Source organism: Astatotilapia calliptera, chromosome 7 (genome assembly GCF_964374335.1).
Source record: "Astatotilapia calliptera chromosome 7, fAstCal68.1, whole genome shotgun sequence".
Lineage (NCBI taxonomy): Eukaryota > Metazoa > Chordata > Actinopteri > Cichliformes > Cichlidae > Astatotilapia > Astatotilapia calliptera.
Genome location: NC_137428.1, coordinates 13,979,557 through 13,998,811, shown reverse-complemented (window position 1 = coordinate 13,998,811; position 19,255 = coordinate 13,979,557). Strand labels below are relative to the sequence as shown.

Below are 19,255 nucleotides of genomic sequence, written 5' to 3'. Positions count from 1 at the left end.
TCTCCACTTTAATGGGCTTCATAGGAGACTCAAAGGAAAAAAATGAAGATTGGAGTAAGCACTCGGGTAGCAGTTCATTTCCCTTAAAATATTTCACTGTTTAATTCCTTCATGAATAAATTGAGCAGATCCCTTTGACTTCCAAATAACATGTAAAATATAGTTTCTCTTTAACATATCTGTGATTTAATAAAAGGGGGGAAGCTGCTTTGACACACGTCTTTAGCCTCATTTCTCAATCTTTTCATTTGCCATTCATTTATTCCACCTTCCTGGGTGAGTATAAATGAAGATAAAGTGCCACTACTGTTAACGTTTCCATGAAGGCATCAGCTGTTAAAGCACAAGCACCATCCGCAAAATAGTCTTTTTTAAAAATAAATGTAAACACACTCTTCAGCTTAATTACCATTATTTTAAACCATGCACAATCTGAGAAATAATTAATCCTTCATGACTTACACTGTTTCTAAACAGAGCCTTGATTCATGTTTAAATTTGAGGCCTTGTATAAATGATGCATATAAACACAAACGCACTGACTTCTATTTTGCACATGTGTGATGATATTCGGGGTTATTATTGCTGCTTATGCTGAATATGAATATTTTATCTAGGGAAAAAGTGCAAATGTAATGTAAGATTTAGGCTCTTACTGATGACATAATATGTATTAATTAAAATACATTTTAATTTATTTTGCTTTTATTTGAAGTGAAAGCTGCTGTATGTTTTTGTTATAAGTGATTCAAATACAATATTACACTGTCTCTTCGGGCCTATGTTTGATTATAGAAATTAAACAGAATCATATAGATGTAATTTATTATTGCCTGCTATGGTTTGGCTGGTGTTACAAAACTGCAGGTTTGCATGAGCACAGTGTGGAGCGTCACGTTTGTCACTGAAAGCATGAAATCAGACTTTATGACAAATGTAAGTTTGTATGTAAAATATTAGAGGAATTCCCATGGCACAGCTATTCTGTTTCACAAAAGAGAAATCTGTGTTAATTGTTAGAGAAAAGGGGCACATAAAAAGAAAAAAGCATCACAAACATAAATATATACAAATTTCTCGAACAAAATAAAGAGATACTAAGTCAAAACTATAGTGGGTGAAGAGCTTACTATGTCAAAATTATGAGACAATACATCATTATTAAGTTAATAAATTAGAATTAGATTGACTAAAAGAAAATAAAAAATTGCAGCAATGAACAAAAAGCTCAAGCTATGATTTACAACTTTTAATCTATAAAAAGATCACTAGTATTATAAAGATCTAATAAATAAAACGGGCTTGCTAAATCTTACAATTTAATTTGTAATTTGTTTAGTCAAATGCATTACATTCATTTACGGTTTTCAGATCATAAAAACAAGAAATTATTAAGTCAGGTGTTAAATTTATACTAAACCATGATGAGTGAGTAAAAAATGTAAAATAATTCATCAGTAGTAATTGACTTAAATAAAACTGGAAAAGTTTTATAATGAACTAATTCACCATGTCAAAGCTTTTATATTACCATGAAATGATGGAATATTGCAAACATTGACTTAAAAAGTACAAATATGTGAATTAATGACTCACTAATTCAACATTAAAGCCACAATGTTGCTTATTTGGCTACATACAACATGTAGCCAACATTATAGGAGATGTCATGAAATGCTAAAATGCTTAAACCATCCTGTAATAGGATAGTAAAAACTATTATGAATGGGTAAAAATGCAAAGACAAATTGGGATTATGATGGCCAAAATCTAACTTTCACTTTACACGAGTACTTTAAATTCTCATACCCAAGTGTTTATGCATTCATTCTTTTTAGTCACAGAAACCGCTGCATTAAATATGAGAACAAAATATCTTCACACCTTCACACAGCTTTAAATTGTGACTGCATGCAACATTTAAACAGAGGCCTCAATTAGATTTCATAGAGCTGCATACTCAACTTGCAAAACGCTGGTGATGGACTGATTAGCTGCCTACTTGACAGAAATTTGAAATAACTAAATGGGATATTAAAATGTTGCTCTCATTAAAAAAAACTAGTGACACTCAGGTGTGCAGTCATTTCCCCCCTTGTTTACTCCGGACCTCCGGCTCCTTATCATTTACCACCTGCCAAAAAATTCCACTTTCCACAGTCAACCTGAGTTTACCCTCTCGCCTGCACGTCAATCCTGTAAAACACTTTCAGGGATTTTTTTTTTTTTTTAAATGGCAGAATTTGAAGTATACACAGTATTTTTTCCAAGGACATTAGATTCTTCTTGTTTCTTGCCATCTTCTCACCTCATGTACATGAGCATTTCAGCTGCAGTGTGAGTTGCTAGTGTTGGTTTGGTGTGCAGTTGAATGATGGGAGTGTTAAGAGTTTTAAGTCCCATACGGTGTCTACATGTGCTGCAACGCCTCCTGGGCTTGTTCGGTGTACACGTCGTCTTTGCCTGCCCACGAGCCGAAGCCGACATCGAAATGTGCACTGCGCTGCGAGCTCCGCTGCTTGTCACGTGAGAAGAAACTAAACCTGAGACGAGAGAACAGAGAGAAGAAACAGGCGGTGGGTTACAACTCCATGTGTAGGGCTAACACTGAGTATGAGCTACATGTAAAGCAGTGTTAGAGTAATGGCAAATTTAACAGAATGCATCACAAGTGAATTATTTTAGTTTTTAATTACGACACCTCCTGTAAAATTAGTGTAAACAAATGCCTCTATGTTACACCAGTCGTTTTGTTTGGATATCTGCTCCTGACACTTAAAACTGGTTTCTCTTAATCTGAACACTTCTAATGTCAACAGGATTGTTTTCCTTTTGTCATATGTCAAGTTCTGTTGTAACCCTGATTCAAATTAACACAAAACTCTACAAACCACTTAAGGTGAAATAACTATATAGGAATTGAAGTAAATTTCTGCTCATTTAAACGTCCCCTTAATTCCAATATGTAATTTTCTTTCCAATTTAACCTTGTCAAGTGAGGTGATGTGCTGCATTCATCACTACAAAACACAGACACTATTTTTCAGCGATTTTTCCCTCATGAACCTATTACTTTCATCTCTAAAGTTCTCTGTCATTTTACCCCCTCTTACCCAGCCCCTTTTTCCTCTTCACCTGCCCTAATACACTATTGTAAAAATTCATAAATTGTAGCAGAAATTATTTCGTCATTTTCTGTAAATTGATCCGGGCAGATGATAAAATATTAAAGCATTAAAAATTAAATTAATCCCTAGCTATGATCTAAAAGCACTTTAGATCAATTTATATTGTAAATTCCACACAATCATTTTTAGTGCGCATGGTCAGTCAGGATGGTCAGTGAGGGCAAAAGTTGAGACATTAGACTACACACTATTCTGACTGGCTGATTTATTTTTTGCACGATCCTTGGTCGTCTCATTCGACGAACACAATAAGACAGCCCCACAATCAGCCAATCAGAATACTACAAAGGTGCGAAAAGAAAGCAACCCCGTGGACATGCAAAGGGGGTGAAGCCTGTTAGCTGAGACAGTGATGGATTGCAAAGCCAACCAAATATAGAGTCATACAAGTGACATGAGGCGTCTGATTGGCTGTAAAGTGGGGTCATCTGGGATCAAACCAGCCGCTACCATCGGCATTATAGCGGTGAAGATCCTGTTACACAGAGGTAAAGACACGAAAACACACATACATAGGGGATGGGGGAGGACAAGGACCACATCAACCGTTGACCTCTGTCTGAACCAAACCTCATTAAAGCTCAAAAGATGTCAAGCTGAGTTTATTTTAAACCAGAGAGGAAAATAAAATTATGATATTGAATTAAAAAATACAACAAAATCCAAGAACAACTCACAGCATGTTAAAAACCAAAACACAGTGAATGCAACTTAGTTTGCACAGATAAACTGTATAAACATGCAAACTGCTGCTAATGTTGCCACCATATTGGTATAGCGACACCTCCTGATACATTTAATTAATGTCCCAAATCTTGTACTTACACTTGCTACTGTGCACACTGACAGAGCTGCCATAGAATTAATTTAAAAAAACTTAACCAGAAAGCTTGTAATAGTCTGCCACACACACTGGAGCAGCCTGGGATTGAATCATTTCTTCCTCCTGAGGCACAGCCACCTCGTATAAATAATGTAATGCATGGTAAAATACAAAGAACATGTTTTTAAATACTAAAAAACGTTGTAAAAATGACCATTTATTGATATCACCCTAATCTTCTAATGTCTGTTTATTTTTTTTGGAAAACAATTGTTTTATATTTTGAATACTTTTAGTTTTACATTCATGAAAATATTTACCCTCATACAGTCACAGGACTTACAGGAATGATATGTACTCTGTATCAGAGAGCTATACAGAGACACAGATTAACAGGCAAACAATTTCATTAAAAAATTCTCAACACTAAAAAAAAGACATTCAATTAAATATTACGTTAATAAAATAGTAAAGTGTCCTACAATTAGAATACTTGGAGCTGCTTTTAGTCTTGAGTCCTTGTCACAATGTGACAGCTAATTGGAAACAACCACAGACTCCAGTTTGTACATGGCTGACAAACACAGGATAAATGTATGTTTACTTGTTAGTAGCCCAGCTACCTCTGTAAAGTAAAGTATATATAGTATATGGTATCACACGAGGGAAGCGAAGTCTAAAGCTAAAGCTGCCAGCCTGAAACAGCGTCTTGCACTGCTGCTGAAGAGACAAGAACAAGCATGTAATATGCAAATGACTGAGCATGTAGAGACCAAATAATCAACCGCTACTCACAGCATGCAAAGTTCCCATTAATCACAGGAAGCAAGGTTTTCACAGGCAAGTGTTTTCATTAGCAGATGTTACATGAGTGAGAGTATTTGTGTGAGTGTGAGCTCCACATACAGGCGTTTGATTCCCGATTCTGGCTGGGCAGAAGAGCGGGAGCGAGTCCTTAGTTCAGGGGAGGGAGAAGAAGATGGAGTTCCAATCTCCTCGTCTGCCTCATCACTACAAACACAGAGACAACCAGAATTACAGAGATCAGGATTACTTTGTCTATGAAGCACAACATATCAGGCTTTTTCACAGATGGACAAAAAGAATTAGATGTAAAAAGTGGGATTTTTTTGGAGTAAATACATTTTTAACTTAATGTGCTGGCAGAGGGATGACCAAAAGATGTGCGGAAAAAAGGGAACAAAAAATATGCTTTAGAGAATTTAAATGGGTTGTTAGTCAGATTTTAAAGCTCTGTGGCAACTTGTGTTGGTTGTGAGCAACCCTCCAAGAAAAATATTAAACAATGTCTAAAACTAAGAATACATCAAGCAATACATCTTAATTGGGAAATGCATATGGTTTCTTTATGGCTTCTTCATGCATGTCTTTTTTTCTCTTCATCATCCCACAACAAGTCATAGTAAATGTCTATCCCTTGTGGAGGGACTGAATATTTCTTTACTCAGTCCCTCCACCCATACTTATGATATAGGTGGACACCAATAACATAATTTGCCAAAGTATCATAATAATCTTACGGCCGAAAAGGCTTCACAAGCACATAAACAAAAGTCTGAAAGTTGAAGTAAAAGCAGAGATAACAGTACAAGAAACACGAGGCTAAAATATAACTGTGCTAAGTAACAGAGCATAAACATGAAAGAATATAATAATTAAACTGAAAACAACTACAAATAAGTGCAATTTTAACATATATTAATGAGGAAACAGCAACTTAAAGCACTCAGCAAGAAGCTGGCCCTGTGTGGTCTGACTGAGAAAACTAAACTTCTAAATCCTGTTGATGCTTTAAGCACACGATAAACACAGTTTTGTGCAGCTCATAAATATCTCTCTCCACAGGAGGTGGGTAATTGTCAATATTAACATGTTTAACACCTATATGTACCTTTTATAGTAGGCCAGCTCCTCCTGCAGCAGGAACACTTTGGCCTTTAGCTCATTCCGCTCATGCAGGACATCCCTCAGCTCCTGCAGAGTGAATCTGGGCCTGTTGGGGTCCTTTGGATCCAGGCCCCCTGACTCCTCCTCACACAGCGCCTCCTGCCGAGAGAAAAATACATTACACAGAGTAAACTAAACCAGAGAACAGAAGGGAAGAGGCAGGGGCGGGGAGTAAGGATACCTTAGTGAAATATTGGAACACAGCAGGCATATCTTCATCGCACATCGCCTCCTGGTGGCAAATGTTTAACTACAAGTCAGACACAGGGCCTTTTTGTTCCAATGCATTGGTTTAGTTCAGACTTCACCCCAGTCTGTGAGCTAAAATGCTGTTAGCTTTTTTAACTCAGCAAAGAGAAATTCACTTGAGTGTTAAAGGAAAACACCTGAAACACATGCTGCGGACACGAGGCACTCATGCAAAATTCTACTCTAAAATGTCTAAAATTCTCACGCTTTTCAGGATTCTGTACACAATCTCAAAGTCCAACTGGAATCACATGTTTCGTCAAACTTTGCATCTTGCTGGTTAATGTCAAGCAGCAACAGCAGGAAATGTTTGCATAACTTGGATAACTTGTAACCACTGATTGTACACCAAGGTGAACAGATAGGCATCTCAATAGAGTTGGGCCACCTCCTGAAGGCTGATCTCGGACATAAAACAGTCGTTTTGGAGGCTGATGAAGTGAAAAGGACCAGATGTGAGTCAGCTGTGGTCTGTGGCTTATTTTCTCATTTATCAGGGATCAAAGAGCCAGAACACACAGACCTGTTTGACTCACTGAGAGCACACAGTAGTAAAGACAATGGTGCATGTACATCTTCCACCGCAGCCGTCTAGTGTGTTTATTTGGCTCAGATTCAGTCCAGGTTCAGTGTCACCGTGAGAACAGATTTATCGGCATGTCTCCACCTTTGTTTAGCACGTCAGATGTTTCCATCAGTGTGGTGAATACTGTTGAGCGGCTAAAAAAACCTCAACCATGAGCTTTCATGTCATTAGCTGCACTAACTGGCTAGTTAGAGCTGTCATTCATTTATCATTTATGAAATTTTTCTGAATGTGTTTTAATGTGTTTCGAAACATAACATCAATTGTAGTTAATATAAAAGTCTTAAATGTAGCTACATTTAAAAAAAAAACATTGTAGTACTCTTGTTTTTTTATTCTTTCTTACCACTATTACAGCAGAGAAATAAAAAAGAAACACTTAATTGTAGCTTTTCCTGCTGTCTGTGTTTCAATCTCAGGGTGCATGAAAGGACAGATTCAAGTGTCGTTGAAGGCTGGGCTCTTGCAGTATTCTATATTTAGAGGGGTCATGAGTGCACTTGTCCAGAAAGTCACTTAGCTGTGGAGAGGAAATCCTACTGATACTCTGTTAGCTTTCTGACACCCATGCAGAGTTGTTTCAGCACAGTCCACATGTCACAGAAATGTTAGTCTACTATCTTCCTTTGTTTATACCCACAAGGCTAATGTTCCATGGGGAGGAGTGCAGGTTTGGAGTTAGAGTCAGGACAATCACATCACTCTAGTTCCAATCAGCACATTTGCATTACCCAAAGCAACACTGCATCGTCCTCAGCATCCTCGTGTGTCTCTGGGCTGAGGGAACCACACAGAGGCCACGATACACCATCAACCCCCCCGGGTGTCAGCTCTGAGGAGCCCTCAGCCCCCACCAACACTGTAGCAATTTTACCACACTGGTGAGGCAAAAGACAGTTTGTGAGACATATAAATAAACTATTGAGTTGCTCCGAGGATTTGTGGTGCACAATCTACAGTTCAAATAAAAGATGGTGGTTTGAACAACTGCATGTGAAAATGATCAAATCTGTTATACAATGCAAACGATTTGCATAACATGCTAGTTTGTTTGCTCATTTCTCACAACAAGTCAAGAGAAGATCAAACTAAAAGGTTAGCTTCACACAAAGATGGAAGCTGGGGGAAACTTCCAATAATGTTTCTTTTATTATTTTTCACCATCATTTTCTGTTCCAATGTATGTACAAATATTCCAATACCTCAGGCTTCAGACTACCCTAACTAAAGTATTTTTTCTGTGTTTGGCTCTGTATGACATTATGACAGTGGATATTCCTAATATGGTCATCTCACATTGGCCCCACCTACTTGCTAGTACAAAACTTCTGTGTTTTGTTTGCAAAGGGCAGTGAAGAAGAATTTGGGGGAATTTAGCAAAAACATCTTGTTTCACACAGAGAATGACCTGAAGGGCTTCACCAAGGCCCAGCATAAGATAGAGAAGGATTATTTAACTATATAACATACAGAGAGTCCAAAAATTAAGAAATATAGAGCTTGTGTAATAGGTCCACATTAAAGTAAGCAATGTTATCTGTACAAAAAACTAAAACGTGAAAAGAAAAAGTTATGCTCAGTTTTCCCTGTGCTGTTACCTCTGCGGGTGAAGGAGGCTGAGGTGGGGGCTCGTCCGGGTTCTGAGCAGGCAGCTCTCCTTGAAGCCGTTCCCTTAAGCGTGCCGCTTCCTGTCGAAGAGCAGCAACTTCCTGTCCCCGAGCCTGAGCACTGGCCTCCAGCTCAACCTTCTGTTCAATGAGAGCTTTCCCTTGAGCTTCTACCACAGAGATTTTATGGCGCAGGTCATGGTTGATTTTCATTAGTCGAGACTGTTGCTGCTGGAGCTGGAGAAAGAAACAGAGAGACAATGGGCTGCATGGTCTCGCGTTTCTCAGAACTGCCACACAGGAGGTAAAAGCCACCCATCAAAGGTAAGAGCACGCATTTTCAGGCAATCTGTCTGAGGAGATATTGATTGTGCTGTACTGGGTGACACACAAACCATTAGTGGGTGTCAGGGGGTTTCTAAAGCCACAGAACAAATGAACAGCTAAATTCATGGACAAGTGAAATAATATAAATGACTGAAATGGAAATTCACTGTTAATATCCTAAAATACCTGGGCCTTAGCATTTCAGAGTGCGAGTGCCTAGGCTGCCTTTCCCAGCATGACAGCAAAGGAAACCAAATGAGTGACGTCTGAGTACTCAACTTCACTGTATATCTAAAGTAAGTTTCACATGTGGAAAATCTTGGACTAAAGAACATTTTGAAGTCTCACAATGCACATTATTTTTCTACCTACCCATGCGTACAAATTCACATAACTCCTGAAATGTTCAGGAACCTTTACATATCAGCCTTTACTTGGCTGATATGTTTCCTGTTTTGAATGTTCAACTGTAGTATCACATACTATCACATAGTTCTGTGTTGTGTCTTATCTGCCTATCCAAGTTTTTTTTCTTCAGATCTCTAGTAGCTATTTTGGTGTCTCATCTGTCCTCTGCTGTCTCCCATCCTGCTCACAGTAAACAGGAAGGTTATGACAACAAAAACTGTTCCCTAAACTGTATTTTTTTGTCATAATTAGATCATTAACCCATGTTAATTATCATTTTACTACACACATAAGCACATGTCTTGGTATCAGTCTTATCTATGATGTTGTATACAGCTGTATTCACAAGCTAAAGTGTGAGCTGCTGATATTTATGTTAGTAATGGTTTAGTTTTCTGACAAAGATTTGGAAAACCAGTAGATCAATAGTAGATTAGCTGACTTGCTAAAGAATCTTCTTCATCGACATCCTGAACTTGAGGCCACAGCATTTTTACGTTCCCTTTATCCACCACCTCATCCAGGACTCATCCATCCTTTTTAAAAATACTTCCATATTCATAGCAGAGCTATGGCCAAAGGCCAAAAGATGAGTTGTGTAACCTCTTCTGTAACATGTATAACCTCTCTCGCTCTGAGAGAACCAAAAACCTGCATATTTGCATTTTGCACCAGCACATTCTGGGGGTGTTTAATGCATGACTGGAATGACAGATCAACAGATCCGGGGCTCTTTTTTTTTTTTTTTTTACAAAAAATCTGAAGCTTTGATGCCTATGGTGACACGTCAAAATGTCTGCTGTGAAAAAGGTTTTATTGAACCTGACATTAAAAAACTGGCTCTGCTGTTATTTTCTGGAAAGCCATCTTGTGAAATTTTACATGTTTATTGGAGAAATTTTAGTCCTCTATGTCAGCTTCTGACTCGTTGACCTTTTCCAGATCTATGGCCATGTCTTCAATTTGCCACACAATCCAGACTGGTCTGTAGTGATGTCCTTTGCATGACCTTTACTCTGGCTTGTTCACACTACACTGTCGCATTTAGGTGGGGTCTCTTTGTTATCTGAAACCTAATCTATACAAAAGAAATACTCAAAGGCAAACAAAACACATCAAACACCCTTCATCTGATAATGTGAGACTTTGTAAATTATACATGTAGGCTATTTGTTTTTGAGACTTGTATGATCCACTTCAAAGGTTTGTAAAATCAAGATAAAGAAGTTAAATTATTTGAGACTTTGCAGAAATTATTTACGAAAATAAACAAATACTTTGCACATTTCCAGGGTTTCTTAGCCTATGTTGAGGTGGGAAGCTAGAACTTGAAGGTAGGGAACTTGGGCACTCTGATAAAATAATCTTAAGAAACAAAAGTCTGATCAATGATTGGAAAACTAATTTGTTACAATCTATTTTTAGCTATTTTTAAATAGATGCTCGGAAGACCCATTCTATCCCTGAACTTTTTTTTTTTTTACCTTTTTTTAAACATTAAAACACTGGCAGCAAATATGTCTGCTTAATACTGAGCCAAAACATTTGCTGCTCGATCTAACCAGGCCTCTCTTATATTTAAAATATAGAAAATATCTGAATTCTTTATAATTCACACAAGAAGAAAAAAAACAGCCTCTTCTCATTGAGGCACCGAGTTTTTGTGTCCTTACTGCTTCTATGTCCTCGTTTTTTAGAGTCAGTTCACGGTCCTTGGCTCGAATCTCATCTCTCTGCTTGTCCACCACTTCTTTGAGCTTCTTCATCACCTGCCTCTCCCTTTCTGACATACCTGGAAATCGGTGACAGAGGGGGGAAAAATTGTCAGCCATAAAAATAAACAGGACAAATAGATTTTTCATCTGGGCTGACAGGCAGACGTGAGCTCTGATTTGTGTGTGAGGCTGGCAGGTGTGCTTGTACACTGAAGCTGGTCTGTGCGTCAGGGTGACTGTGGCCTCTGTGTGAGACCACGGAGAAGCCTCTGACGCAGGGATGAGACTGGCTCACCATTAACACAGAGAAGGCTCCCTTTGTTTGTGTTTGTATCTGAGTGTGGTACTGCGTGCACAGCAGAGAGAGAGAGGGACACACACATGAGAAACGTATCGAGGGCAAACGGACAAGTTTCGGGGCGCACACGGCAGAAACTTTAACTGAATTTCCAGGAAAATCAGCAAAAGACAAGCTGTTTCATGCTCTGCTGTGATGTAAACATTACTAGGTATTAGCAGGTTTTGAGTGGTAGCATGCAGACTCCCAACACTGAAGCAGGAGTCTGTTATTTGGAATTATTATCAGGAACATGCTCACAGTGTTAGTAAAAAAAAATTACCCATGCACATGTTTCAGAAATCCGACAGTAACTGCAAAGCTCTTTGTAGGAACAATGCATAACCACACTTTCCCTGAAAAGTGACAAGCCTACTCAATGAGCCTACTTTTGACTCGATTCAATCTTGGTCTCAAAGATTTGCGTAGAGGGCAGTAACATTTCTACACACATATTAGTGAATAACACATAATAATGTTTTAAAGCAACTGACTTGTAAGTCATTCACATTCTCAGTCACTTGTAAACTGGTGTGTATCATGAAAAACACACATACAAACACATTTTCTTTTTCTTTTAAGCTAGACAGTACTTTTCTTAGATGGAGCTCCACATCCTCACCCTCATGCCTCTGCAGCTCCTCCTCGCTCATGGGGTCTTTCATGGACATATTGGTGAGAAGGGTTTTGTTCTCTTCCTGCAGCTGAGCAATCTGGGAGAGCAAATCCTGAGCTTCTCCCCTCCACACATCCTCCACCAGCTCCAACTCCTGCACTCAGACACATACACACAAACTGTTATACTGTACATGTATCATTACCGATCACGTTTGTTATGGCTCGGTAAAACTAGAGTTAAAAAATCGGACTGAAGGCCTCATTGCATTGAGGTTTTTTTGCTGCCTGACTGCAAGGTGATTGTACATAAAAGCAATATTACCAAGCACTTATGTACAGACCTGCTTCCCTGGTTCAAAGAAACCATTTTAAAGCCAACAAGCAATTTCACTGCAAACATTCGCAATAATTTTGGTTGTGTAATGGGAGGATCAATGCATTGCTCCACTTTGGTCCTGACTATCTCAACAACAACTGGATGGACATAGTTTCTACGAGCATTTATGGTGCCCAGACCGGCATTACAAAACAAAACTGGCACTGCTGTGGTCTTCTGAGTTTTTCCTCTTTGTGGTTTATGCGCATGTGTAAGAAAAAGAAATCTCAACATCTCTAACTTTCAGAATTTACTGCAGTAATTTGCTTTTAAAGAACACAATTGTCATATCAAAGAGTAATGCGTTAATGACAAAAGCCTATAAAACACAATCGAATTGACTTGCTTTAAATTGTGGAAAATTTTTGGCAGATACTAAAAACGAAACATCTTCCTCAAGTCAGTCACTCAGACCCTAGATGATTCATATAGCAACTGGAAAACCAGGAACAAACAGGAAACAGGAAGCATGAGTCATTCTGTTCATATTGTCAAAGCAGCCACATTAACAAGAATGCATAATTTGCTGTTTGTACTTCATTTTTCCAGTTTACCTGTGAATGAATAGGCAAACATCACTATTACTTTGAAAGTGTGATGCATGTTTTTCAAATGTGATTCCATATTTAAATGTTTATTTTCAATTATATCAGAGGTGACTGTATCCGAATCGTTGTTGAACAGCTAGTTAGGATTCTGAGCAAAAGTAAGAGTTGCAGTCATCAACAAGAGAGAATTTTAAAGACTTTTTAAGGATTGTAAACATGCAAAATTTGACACGTTGGTCGCTACCATGGTGAAGGTACCACGGGAGGCTACGCAGACTGTGCACGGGAGGAGTGGAAATGACGGATTCTGTGGACATGTGCCATTTCACACTGCTCCGAGGCCTGCTGGAATCAGTTTCATTGATTTTAGTGGGAGCATGTGCACTACACATGGGCAACATATGCTACATGTTCAGTCATTGGGTTCATGACAAAAACAAAACAAAAAACCTACACAAAGTTTTATTATTATATACACTGCTGCACAACTCTTACATTAGCTTTTATATACACAAAAGAAAACTGTGCACGGAGCCAATAAACACTACACCGCATATTTTCACTGTGGATGTGAACTTTTCATTTCCATGTGAAAACTGTGCTGGCTTCAAATGGCCTGTGAGTTGCAGCACAAACAGCCTTCTCCGCTTTATCACGGTCACGAGACAGTTAATATGTGAACCACTGGCTCAGTCACTGTCACGAGAAACTGACACTAACTTTTTTTATAGCACTGAGCAGTCTGAGTGTCCGGCTTATTTCAAACCCCAAACACAGGGTCTCCTTTTAGATTCACAAAGATGGAAAATAAATGAAAACATTTAAAGCTCGATGCTTTAATGCACTGCATTTAGATTTTACTTGACCATTTCATAATACTTTACATTTAGATTCCAAAGGGAAATGTACTTTTTACCCAGTTCCTTTATGTCTGTCAGCTATAGCTACTTTCAGATTATATACAAATATATAATTGCCTTATAAAATACAGCATGTGGTTAAGGATGATTTTTTTCCTTTCATGGTGTATGAATACATTTTTACTCCATAAATTGTTTTTAGTGGTTCTTGAACCATTGGAAAAAGAAACCCATTCCTAGACATTTCTAAAGTTTACCCAACTCCTACACCAATGAATATGAATTAATAATTTATACTCACCTCACTACCACACTGGATGAATCTATATCTAGATTTAGAATAAGTACTATCTGTATGTAAAGTCATTTCAACCACTGGAGCTCCACCTCAACCAACTTCAGTCACAGACTGTATTTAAAACGGGACATAATGATGAAGGATTTGATCTGACAGAAGTGCTTGATGATACTACGTACAGCCACACTGTGACACTGTATTCATACTGTAGTGATTTTTCAATCAAAGTAAGCCTCGCCCCAAACCTGATTTGTCGATTTTACTTTAAATATGACTAGAATTTACTAAATTAACATCGTATGTTATTAAATGAGACTTGAAAAGGCAATTCAGATCATAAGTTCACAAAGTAAGTGTTTGCCAAGATTATAAATCATGTCAGAAACAGGATCACTTTATCGTAGACTTCTTTCTAATCTAACTTCCGTTTGAAACCAGAGTCACTTCCCCCGCTATCTATTTAAAAAAGTAAAGGTTTAGAAATTTCACCTCCTGCTTCACTTCTTAGAGCTTATGTCCAGCTTTTATTCTGACTGAAACACAAAAATGCTACTTACTATGGCTGCAGCTATGATGTTTTAATTTTTTGACCATTTTGTGCATTTCTATTTAGTGTTATACATTAATAATGTGCACTAAAAGCATTTTATACATGTTTTACTTTCAGTACTTGCTTTTATTTAAATATAATGAAAAAAAAACTCTTTTAGCAGGGCATCCTTCCTGTTATAAGATTTTTACTTAAGTAATTGTTACCACTATCCACGTGCCTTGTAATGCTTTTTGTCGATATTTTACTGTTTGTTGTTTTCTTGTTTTTTCTATGGTTGAGTGCAAAATATTACTATACAACATTGACTGTAATGGATCATATTAATACTCTGTGTACGTGTAGGGGTGTTGTTGTTGTTCAACTTGTTTAACATCCAAAACTTTACTGTGCCTGATTCGTTTTAGAGCAGAGTGACACTTTGACTCTGATCACATTATAAATGCAGGACATTTTACTGTGGTATTAGTATTGTCCTAGGAAGACGATCTGAACACGTCCTACACGGATCAAAAACATAGTCTGACAGTCACTGACAAATTAAATCTTGACTTCCACTTTTATTCTGTATAGCAGAGAGTGATTGGCTCTGTGGCTGTGCAGTGTGAGACCTTTCTATGCTTCTTCTCCTTCTCCAGCCGGTCTATGCGCTCCAGACGCAGCTTGTCCAGCTCCAGCCTCAGCTCTTCGGTCTCCGGGCTGATGCTGCTGCGGCTCACCATCACCTCCAGGATCTCCAGGACCCGCACCACTTTGGGCATGAGCCTAGACAGAGCCTCGCAGCCATACTGGTCTATGATCCGCTCAAACTCCTGCCCCACCACTGCGGCGATGTCATACACGTCCATCACCGTGAGGTCAGCCACATTTTTCTCCAGGGCCGACCCGAAGTCCTCCATGTCGAGATAGTTTGTCCCTCCCCGGTTTCCTATTATGTTCCCTTCGCCGCAACAAACTTCCTCCCCCGTGAAGAACAAGCCTGCTAAGTTACGCTTTATGTCCTCAGCTTGATAAGCGGTGTCCAGAGACTCCTTAAAGCAGCATATAACACTGGAACTACTGCATATCCATCACTAGCGGCTCAGTCCAGCCTTCCGTTTGATTTTTTTGAGATACATATCGCCTAAGTGCCATCGCTGTCCCGCCGGAGCTGCGGTGCCCTGTAAGCTAGCAGCTACCACTGTCAACCACTACAAAAGTAAACTTCACAATTTCGGCAGCACGTTTCAAAATAAAACCCGCAAGGAGAAAGATATTCCATCCTCTTCTCATATATTCATAATTGAGATGTTTTAACTAATGCAAAGCAAAGCAATGTGCTTTTTAACAAATAAAAACAAGATTCCAAAACGTTACTTTTAAGTAAAGATGGAAAAACCATTTAATTCTATTCTTATACAACGAAAAGTAAAGGCTCATTCATTGAAGGAACATTAGAAGCACACTTATCGACTCCTGTATATCAAAATAAGCCCTTCCAAAATTAAATAGCTTCCAGCTGAACACGAAGAAACAACTGCTATGATTTTATGGTCAAAACATCTGTGTATGGTGTTGAAGAAAGATCAACAGAATTTTAACACGGGGCCGAGTCAGCCTTTCAGGTAATACCTGAAGGCGACGCCTTAAGAACATCTTATTTCCTGGCAAAAGGGGGAGTATCTTGAGGGAGTGTGTGTAAGGCTAAAATTAAATATGAAACACTGAAAGCGCCTACCTTAGAAAATTTCAACATATCCCGAAGTAAAACGTGGTGGAACGCTGATATATTTTGCATCACCATGTCACTAGTAACGTCATCCCTTTTTGCATGTGCTGTTCATGAGGGCCATGACCTAGTGTATCCACTGCTGTTCCTATGGAGATCAATAGTCTTATCTCAGTGGACAAAACAATAATTTAACAGTGCAGCAGGTTTGTGCAGAGTACCAGTTGTGAATACACTGTTACCTTGTACCGTTTATTAGTGCTTTTATTTTAAATATGATGAAGTCGAACGCCGGTTGCCTTTCCCTAACTTTACTTCCTGTTTGGTCCCTGCGTGAATCACAGTGGCTACTTCCATAGTGGTGAGGTTGCAGTTTGTATTGCGCATGACTGAAATAAGAGACGGACGAGGTCGCTGTGTGAATATATTACAGCACGAAGAGACGATTAACGCCTAAAACAACGCATTACTCAACTAAACCGAATAAAGTGTGCTTTATGGAGGGGGGTAATCCAAGTCTACATAGAGTCTTTGAACATTTAATGAATCCAGAAATAACAGAACTGCATTCATATTTACTGATGTCATATTATATGAATTGTAACACTGGGTTATAATAACAATTATAGGAACAATGATATATAAAGGAATATTTCTAAATGTTAACAAAGAAGGAAAGAGAAGTTTAGGGCTTTGAGAATTTTACTGTTCATAAACCAGCAATCTAAACATTTAGATTTGTAAATTTTGTGTCAACAAATCTTTTGACAAATCGTCCCAGCTTTACTTTACACCTGACACTCATACTGAAGTCAGTTAGATGTATATATGAAGATCTTGCTGTGAGGCAGCAGTGCTAACCAACGTGCTGCCCACTTCTACAAATAAAACATTTTTACTCAGCTGTGCAATGTAGTTTGTAGTTTTTCAGCGTAAGTGTTTGAAAAGAAGAATAGCTGTCTGTGGGGGGAAATTAGCTGAGGCTAAGAAGGATGTGTGTTGTGCGGAAAGAGTTAGAGAACTGGATTAACTCTGTTACTTGAGGGCTTGAGTGGCTGAGGACCAGGAAGGGTCATTGTGCAGGTAGGGACATTTCTGGAAAGTCCTTCACCTTATAGGTGATAGATTCTGGTGGTAAGCAGCTGATGGTGAACTCAGATTTCCTCAGAGCAACATGAGGAGAACAGGAGAGGTTTTGCATGGCTTGGCACAGACTGGCAACAAGGTAACAAAGTTAGTCAATGACAAGCAGAGACATAGCAAAGACAATCTGGCAGAGATCTGCTACACCATCCAGCCCCCAGGTATGAGAAGGACAATCTGAGCAGAACTCCGCCCACAGGCAAACCCACAGAGCCCACTTCCACCTAGAACTCAAAGCGACTTTTACAAAGTGAGAGAGGAACAGAAAATAAACACAAAAACATCAGACCCTGTACATACCATGACAACTATGTTGAGAAATGAGGGTTGAAATGTGGGGAGAGTTCAAACTGTGGATTTTTGAGAAATATAAGAGCAGGTTATCACTAGCTGGCTAACCTAAATGCTAAGATCCTCAGAAGTGAAAAATGACCATTGTGTGCTTATGTAAAAATTTTTAAGCCCAATAGCAAAAACTGTGACTAACAAAGAAAGGATAAAGCTTGAAGCATATGGAAGACAGAAAAATAAAAAATGAATAACATGCATTAATGCATGGTAAAGATGAGCTCGATGAATCATGGGAAGTCCAAGGTTAATCAAAAATGGAAGTTTTAAGCCACGTGACTGTTAAAAATCACATTCTTTAAGAACAGAGGAATGCCACTTTCAGGAAGTCAAACATCTTTCTTTTGTTTTTCAAGAGGAGCCAGAGGATCATAAGCAATGAGTCTGTAGGACTACTGATGATCAGGCTTTCAGATATCTTAAATGTAATAAATAAAGCACAGTCAAAAGACAAACAGCACCTTAACGAGAGAAACAAAAACAGATACACAAACTTAGCATCTTCTTGTGTGAGTGTGATAATGAGGGTGAGAAGCTAAAATAATGAATCCCCTTCCTTGCACAGAAGAGGCCTAGCCACGCTGGATCACAACTCCCAAGGAAGTGGGTCGACAACTACACCAGATCATGTGGCCATAAGCCCTTGAAACACCAAGTACTCACATCCCCAAGGAGGCAGCAACGAGGAGGGGCAGTAGGAGGGGCAACCCTTCATCCTCTATGACTATGTTGTACTGAAGTTGAGGCACAGCAACCCCAGACATATAGACATATACTGGCCACACAAACACAACAATGCACAAAAATACACATCCATCCATGTTGATGTGTGTATGAACAGAGGGTGGGTGCTGGGATGTAAAACTTGAGAAGGCGAGAAAGGAGAGTAGGCTCCAACTGGCTCAGTAGGTACCTCAATTCCCCATACTACCCTGCCACACAGTGGGAATAAGTGGGCCTACTGCAACCACATCCCGGAGCACCCCAACATCCAAGGCCAGAAAAAACAAGATAAGGGTCTCTTTTACAGAGTGAGGGAGGGTGGCTAAAGTCAAGAGTTGTTCATTGGGTGGGAACGTACTGCTTTGGCGACACATTTGATATGCATCTAGACAGAAAGTATTGAGTCCAGAACGACACCCAGGTGGCAAATTTCTGGGCATAGCCAGATGGTGCAACTGTCTACATCAATGAATAGTCTTCCAGATTAGGGCCATGGGAGCTGCAACCAAGAGCCGTTTTATTACTGTTGACCTTGAGTAAATTAATATGTCTGACTCTTATCTAAACAGATTTTGGCAGTGTTCTCAACAACAGCATTCACATAGCATTTGGGAGTTCATAAGCAGGTGGCAGCACCTGTTGGTGCGCCTTAGTATCAGTGGCGTCAGACACTTGGCCCTCAGCATCTGCTACCACTCTTTTCCTTGGTAGGAGGGGTTTAGGTGACTTTCTGCTTTATAGCATAAATTGGTCCAACAGATGAATATGAGTGAGACTGGTCATGTTTGATAGACACCATAGCTGAGAATGTTTAATTTCTGTGGTAGGAGTACAAGCATAAGATGTGGTTGCAGGTGAGGGATTAAGTGTTAAAG

The 19,255-nt window shown here is 39.0% G+C and overlaps 1 protein-coding gene across 4 annotated transcripts; it reads right to left on the bottom strand.

The window, feature by feature from the left end:
• Positions 1-1,306: 1,306 nt before the first annotated feature.
• rilpl1 (Rab interacting lysosomal protein-like 1) lies at positions 1,307-15,643 on the bottom strand. 4 transcript variants are annotated; one of them, XM_080304115.1, is made up of 8 exons: positions 15,070-15,643; positions 11,831-11,978; positions 10,830-10,948; positions 8,413-8,658; positions 5,924-6,078; positions 4,918-5,022; positions 3,576-3,663; positions 2,404-2,543 (listed from the first exon to the last, which is right to left on the bottom strand). In XM_080304115.1, the coding sequence occupies exons 1-8, from the start codon at positions 15,355-15,357 to the stop codon at positions 2,538-2,540; spliced, it is 1,155 nt and encodes a 384-aa protein (XP_080160241.1). In that variant the 5' UTR covers positions 15,358-15,643; the 3' UTR covers positions 2,404-2,537. The 4 variants fall into 4 exon arrangements, with proteins under 4 accessions (XP_026028861.1, XP_080160242.1, XP_080160241.1 ...); XM_026173076.2 differs by lacking the exon at positions 3,576-3,663 and having other exon boundaries at positions 1,307-2,543; XM_080304116.1 differs by lacking the exons at positions 3,576-3,663; positions 15,070-15,643 and adding an exon at positions 13,912-14,034 and having other exon boundaries at positions 2,217-2,543.
• Positions 15,644-19,255: the final 3,612 nt, after the last annotated feature.

Excerpts from the sequence above, each read along its gene's own strand:
- rilpl1 (XM_026173076.2), bottom strand. The coding sequence starts at position 15,357 with ATGGAGGACTTCGGGTCGGCCCTGGAGAAAAATGTGGCTGACCTCACG. Across the intron at positions 8,659-10,829 it reads AAAACGAGGACATAGAAGCA|CTCCAGCAGCAACAGTCTCG; the intron begins GTAAGGACACAA and ends TTCTTTCTCCAG. Across the intron at positions 5,023-5,923 it reads GAGCTGGCCTACTATAAAAG|TGATGAGGCAGACGAGGAGA; the intron begins GTACATATAGGT and ends CTGTGTTTGTAG.